The sequence below is a fragment of the Carettochelys insculpta genome, chromosome 17, assembly GCF_033958435.1.
Source record: "Carettochelys insculpta isolate YL-2023 chromosome 17, ASM3395843v1, whole genome shotgun sequence".
NCBI lineage: Eukaryota > Metazoa > Chordata > Testudines > Carettochelyidae > Carettochelys > Carettochelys insculpta.
In genome coordinates, this window is record NC_134153.1 from 8,150,449 (window position 1) to 8,157,022 (window position 6,574).

General features: G+C 41.5%; 1 protein-coding gene across 1 annotated transcript in view; it reads right to left on the minus strand.

The window, feature by feature from the left end:
- SLC17A9 (solute carrier family 17 member 9) overlaps window positions 1-6,313 on the minus strand; it is a 30,884-nt gene extending 24,571 nt beyond the window's left edge. Inside the window, exon 1 of the mRNA XM_075011947.1 lies at window positions 6,153-6,313. Within this exon, the coding sequence (XP_074868048.1) occupies window positions 6,153-6,313 (161 nt within the window). The remainder of the gene's footprint in view (window positions 1-6,152) is intronic.
- Window positions 6,314-6,574: the final 261 nt, after the last annotated feature.

Consider the following 6,574-nt stretch of genomic DNA (forward strand, 5'->3'; position numbering starts at 1 on the left):
CCAGCTGAGTTGATTGTAGATAAGTTGATTCCAGCTACACAATTGCCATAGCTGGAATTGCCTATCTATAATCAATTTTAAGGTCTTGTAGATCTGGCTTTAGACCTAGCTGCAGGTTTTGATGTGATGTAAAGACAGCACAGTGACACCAATAACACTGTACAGAAGCAAGTTAAATCAAAGAAACTGGTACTGCCAAGGGGGTTGGGGAGTTATTTTTAACTCAGCTTGACGGTTGGCTTCCCTGAATTTGTTTTTTCTCAAAAATGATCGCTCCCACCAATAATTACTCCTAGTACTTCTGTATGTCACACCCTTCCCTGCCATGTGTCTGCCTCGTAGAATTAGATTGTAAATTCTTTAGTACATGGACTGGTTACTAGTATTTGCACCATGTCTAGCACAATGAGACCCCATTCCCAGTTGGCCCATAGCATGGACATAACCAGTGCTTTTTTTGCGCTGGTACTTGGCAGTACTGGCAGCCCCAGCCACGGGATTGGCTGGTGGCGGAGGGGAGCCGGCTGCATATCAGCTCTTCTTCTTTTTTTTTAAACAAAGAAAGTACTGTCCATAACAATTAAAAATTGTCATAAGAAAATCTTTTTGCCACCCCCCCATATTGCAACATATCTGTCCTACACCAGTTGACACCTTACGATCTATAGCCATGAGAGGTAGCTTTGATTTTTCAAATCAATCATTTAATCACAAACTACAATGACCTAGAGAAGAGGGTTTGTTTATTTCCTTCCTGCCTGTCTCCTGCAACACTTGGCAACAAGCACCACTTAGCAAGAGCAGCTTTGTATCTAGCCCCTCTTTTCACATCTTGCTTTGGGCAGCATACCAATGGAATTTGATTCTCACCAGTAGTAGGAGCAGAAAATCACTATTAAATCAGAATACTGGAGGCGGAAAGGTGCTGCTGTGATCACATACAGACACACTAAACACTGAAACAGGACTCACACTTGACAATCCCGAATTACCACAAGTGATGCATGGTTCTTGGATTACAGCTCCTTAAATAAAGGGATGTTATTTAATAATAAGAGCAAGTCGTACAGTAAAATAAACCAATGTGGACTTGCACTGATAACAGAAAGCTGTGAACAGAACACTGTTCAGTGCAGTCCGTGGGACTGGAGACAGGCTAGCAGAAAATGACCAGGAGCCAGATTTTGGTCCCTATCACAGTTCTGCACAAAGCAACTACTCTAGCTTATTCCCTGGGCCACACCGGCCCTGCAGGTAGCTCAGAATCGAGCAGGTGGAAGGTTCTCACACTGTGCTGTGTCTTTTGTGCTGCACCACCTGAAGAGCACAGCACAGAACCTGCCCCATAAACTCTGCACTCTGAGCCTGGATCCACCAATTACTTTGTGTGTGACTTTGGGCAAGACATAGCACTTCTCTGTGCCTTCCTTTCTCATCTGTAAACAGGGAGGTGTTGATATTTACATATGTCCTGGAGGCCCTGGCTGGTAGAGCACTCTAGGTAGGTCTACACAGCCAAGTTATGTCAAAATAACCTCTCCTATTTTGATATAACTTTGTATCTACACAATGCAACCATTATTTCAAAATAATTTCGAAATAGTGATTGGCATATTTTGACATTAGTCAACCTCATTCCGCGAGGAATAGCGCCTATTTCAAAACAGGAGCTGTGTAAATGGGGAATAGAGATTATTTCAAAATAAAGTATTCTGGAATAGTTTAATTCAAAATAAAGCTGCTAGGGAGACATAGTATTTTGGATTAGAGTGGTGCATCCAGGGGCTTGTAATCTGAAATAAACTTTATTGTGTGGAACTACAATTTCAGAATAAGTTTTGCTTACTTTGGGACTTCTCTGTAGTGTAGACACATTATTCTGGAATAGTTTATTTTGGAATAATAACTCCAGAAGAAACTATTCTGGAATAACTTTGTAGGCTTGTAGGGTTCCGAAATAACCCTCTGAGAGCTGCAGATGAAAAGTGCTCTCCAAGTGCTAGGTTTCATTAATTAATTTATTATCATTACTCAAACTGACATCTTTTTCCTGCACAGCCATTCCAGCACCTTCATCAGAACTTTCTGAGAGTTGGTCCTGGTAAGAGAAGGGATCGTATGGTATCACAGAATTACTGGCAAGTTCCCCGAAAGTTTAGGAATGGCATCTGGAGAGGGTAGGATAATGTGTATGAGTGGAGCAATAAAAGGGAGTACGAAACCTGATCTGAAGACAGGGAGAACAAAAGATGGAATAAGCCAGGGAAAACAAAGAGAGGAAAACAAACATGCCCCCACAAGTGGTTATCTGTCTCACTGCATCCATAGGCCAGGGAGGATCTAGAAGGCTGCCAAGCCTTTCTTTTGTTTCAATATGAAAATGGATTCTATGTCATTTCTCCATATTGATAAATCCTTGTTTCTGCAACAGGATGGGATCCTTCTGAAAATATGGACATTTATGTCTATTATTTTAATTTTAAATATATATCTGGGCAGACGGACAGAATATGTAATTCACCTGCTGCGTGACATTAGGCAATCACTTCCCTTTTCTATACCTGTTTTTCCCTTCCCTCTTGTTGACTGTCTTGTTTGCTGGGGCAGGGACTGTATCTCTGTGGGTGTGGGCAGGGCATAACACAATAGGGTTCTGAGCCTGTGTGTGTGTCAGCAGGACAGGTGATATGCTTACTGCCATTTCCATTACCCTCTCACTGTTCCTTCATTAGAGTCATTGCAACTACTTGTTGGTAGAGCTTGTTGGGCACAGGGCCGGCAGCAACTAACTTTGCATCAAAAATTAGGGATTTTTTCATGGGAAGAAATTTGGGTGAAAATTTTCAAAATCTGTCAACATTTCCCTTTGAGCACGGGGGCAAATTTTCATGCACTCCCACTTTTTTTTGCCACTATTGCCCACCTTTTTCTATTGGGAAAAATAAACAAATCAGAGAAGCACGGGAGAGGAGAGGCAGGGTTCCCTGCAAGCTGAGAAATTCAAGTGTCACCCAGCTGATAGGCAGAGCACACACAGCTGCCCACAGTGGGACACATGGGTTTCTATTGGTAGTGCACATTCACACATGCTTTGGTGCACATACCAAAATTTATTCCACCCATCAATGGAAAAAAAATTAGAGGGAAAACTGGAGCAGGTGGACACAAATTTGAAATGAGGTTTTCCCCAAGTAAAACTTCCTTTTGGATTTTTTGTATTGGCCCACCCATCTGCCCCCACACCAGGGACAAATATTGACATAATACAAACACTGTACTTTGGGTGAAAAAAAATCCCAATCAGTTCTACAGGCTCCATCTTCTTTTAAATCAGTCTGGAAACTATTTGGAGCTGCATGTTTTACTTTACTGTATAGCCTTAACTCTCTGATTATATGGCGTGTAGCACTGTGCTGAAGCTCCAGTTCTGACTGGAGTGCTTAGGGGAGGCCACAATATAAATAATTAATAAAAATATTAGTTAAAAATGACTGTGAACTTTTCATCAGCGTAGTTTTCAATGGCAGTTGAGAAAAACAATCAACTAAGTTTTCAGAGATTGTTTCCTTTTTTTTTGTTTGTTTTTTTAAACTACTCTCCTTGGGAGTTTATCCAAAGCCCATGAAATTTGCTGGACTTTTCAGCTTCAAGGGGTGTTCAATCAGAAGACTTTCTGTAATGTGTTTGGGAGCTAGGGGAAACCGCTGGATCCAGATGAGTCTCATCAGCCATCTATGCAGTGATTATTTGGTATGAATCACACATTTTAAACATAAGATTAAGACTTCTTGCTATGGCAGGCTTTCAGTTTTGCAAGGCTTCTGCCAATCAGTCAGTCTTAATTACCTCCCAGTCCCAACCATTTCACCAACATTAACCAATTAATTTCTAGCAGCACCCATGTGTATCATGAGTGTGGCTGTAAACTGAGGCCTAATGGTTTAGCGATTTGCCAAGGCAACAGAGAAGGGTCTGTTTTAGAGATGAGATTAACATTGGTAATTCTCGGGTTCCTCTACAAAATACATGTCTGGATTTCCATGTACCATCATTGTCAAGGGTAGTACATTTTGGCTTAATAACCTGGAGACTCACCTGTCCTTAAAAATATCGAATAATAATAATATTCATTGTGGTTGGGCCAAGAGGCACCAAGTGGGTATTGGAGCCTCATTATACCAGGCAATGTACCTCTGTCATGAAAATGGGCAGAATGGAGCAATTTTACATGTGTCGCTCACTTACCATTTGCCACAGACTTGTCGAACTAAGTCCATGCACAAGCTTTGAGCCTGTTTTCTACATTACACACACTGCAGAGAATACAAAAGGCACTAGGAAATCCTTCTCCAATCTACTCAAGTTAAAGTAAAATCACATACACTGCAGCAGCCTCTAACACTTAAAGACTGGGCAGCTAACCCACCTTAGAATGTGATTTTTCACAGTGCATATTGTAATTGAATATAAGAACATGAGGACAGACCAAAGGTCCAGAAAGACCAGTATCCTGTCTTTTGCTAGTGGCTGATGCCAGGAGTCCCAGAGGAATGAACAGAACAAGCAATCATCAAGTGATCCATCCCCTGTCACCCATTCCCAACTGCTGGCAAACAGGCTAGAGGCACCATTCCTACCCATCCTGGCTAATAGCCATTGAGAGTGCTAGCCTTCATGAATTTATCTAGCTCTTTTTTGAGCCTGGTCTTCACAACATGCCCTGGCATGGAGTTCCATGGATTGGATTAGTTTGTTTTAAGCCTACCACTTTCTAATTTCATTTGGTGACCCCTAATTCTTGTATTATTAGAACAAGTTAGTCTCCGCTTTCCTACACTGAAAAAATCGGAGGTTTTTTTTCATCTCTCCTCATATGGCAGCCGTTCCAAACACCTAATCACTTTTATTGCCCTTTTCTAATGCCAAGATATCTTTTTCGAGAGCACATCTGCATGCAGTATTCAAGACATGGTTGTACCATGGATTTATATAGCCACAATAAGATATTCTCTATCTTACTCTGTTTCTCTTTTTAATGATTCCTAATGTTCCATTTGCTTTCTTGATTGCTGCTGCATATTGAGTGGATATTTTCAGAGGACTATCCCCAATCACTCCAAAATCTCTCTTTTGAGTGGTGAAGGCGAATTTAGCCCCCATCACTTTGCATGTATATTTGGGATTATATTTTCCAATATGCATCAGTTTGCATTTATCACATTAAAATTCATCTGCAGTCTCCTAGTTTTGTGAGATTTTTTTAAAGCTCTTCGCAGTCTGCGTTGGACTGAACTATCTTGAATAGTTTAGTATCATCTTCAAGTTTTGCCACCTCACTCTTTACCCCTTACTCCAGATTGTTTATGAATACATTGAATAGGATTGGCCCTACTACGTACCCCTGCAGAACAAATTACCTATCTATTTCTGAAAACTGACCTAACCTCAACTAATTGCTAACTTGAACTACTACTATATGCATGACACTGATAATCATCATAAAGGCAGTTTGGACGCATATTTTTTGCTTGGAAAAAAAATGAAAGAAAATATTTTACCTGGGAAAACTATTACTGAGTGCTCTAGTTACTTCTACTAATGTTTCAAATGACATGTTTGAATAACCAGCTCCACGGCAGATATAAACGCAATCATCCTGCATTTAAAAAATGTGTATTTTATGTTGCGGTTACATTATCTTCCTCTGCAGTACAGTTTTGTGGTATTGCTATGATTAAAATAGTGCTTGACTATAATGGCACAAATTTGCAAGGAAGAAAGTTTGTGTCTGTCTGTCTGTGGGTTCTTTTTTCACCCACTTTATCAGTCCCATAGTATCTGACTCCTTTGTAGTCTTTAATGTAATTATCCTCACAGTACTCCTGTGAGATCAGGAGTGCTGTTCTGTCTTACAGCTGGGAAAGGGAGACACAACTAAATGTGCCTGAGGAGGACGCCTGTGGGTGGCAAAACAAGACACTCAGCTCAGCTCTCCTTGTGTCACAGGAGTGATCTCCAGCTCTGACTGGACCACTGTCCACTGTCATTTAGAGCCCCTAATGGGCACAACTCTGACTATTAAAACTACGTAGAAGAGGGTTACATACAAGGAAAAGAATTATACATATAACAAAAGAGGCTGCCAGTCTTACCTAGACCAATAGGAATCCACAGTCCCATCTTTTTTCGTGTCTTCTTTATATGCCGTCTTTACAGGCTGCTGCTGGTAGACCTGATGGTGATGATGATGATGTAGCAAGACCAGCTCAGAACTATATACCTGACCACCATTCCTGCCCACACTTGAGGCCATTCAGATGATGGTGATTATTATTTTAAGGAAAGGCGACGCACTAAGGAAAATGACTGACAGACCTCGCTCTTACTGCACTTAGAGAGGATGCTGGAGGGGTTGCAAAGAGGCAGACAGCAAGGACTAGAAAGCTCCCTAGGGCAGAGTTCCGTGTCCTATTCTTGCAGCTCTCTCGCCGGCCGCTGGGCTCCAAGCGGCTTAGCTCCAGGAAAGAGGCAAATTGCAAAGCCGGTCTGGTTCCCAGGGCGTGACTGGGGCGGC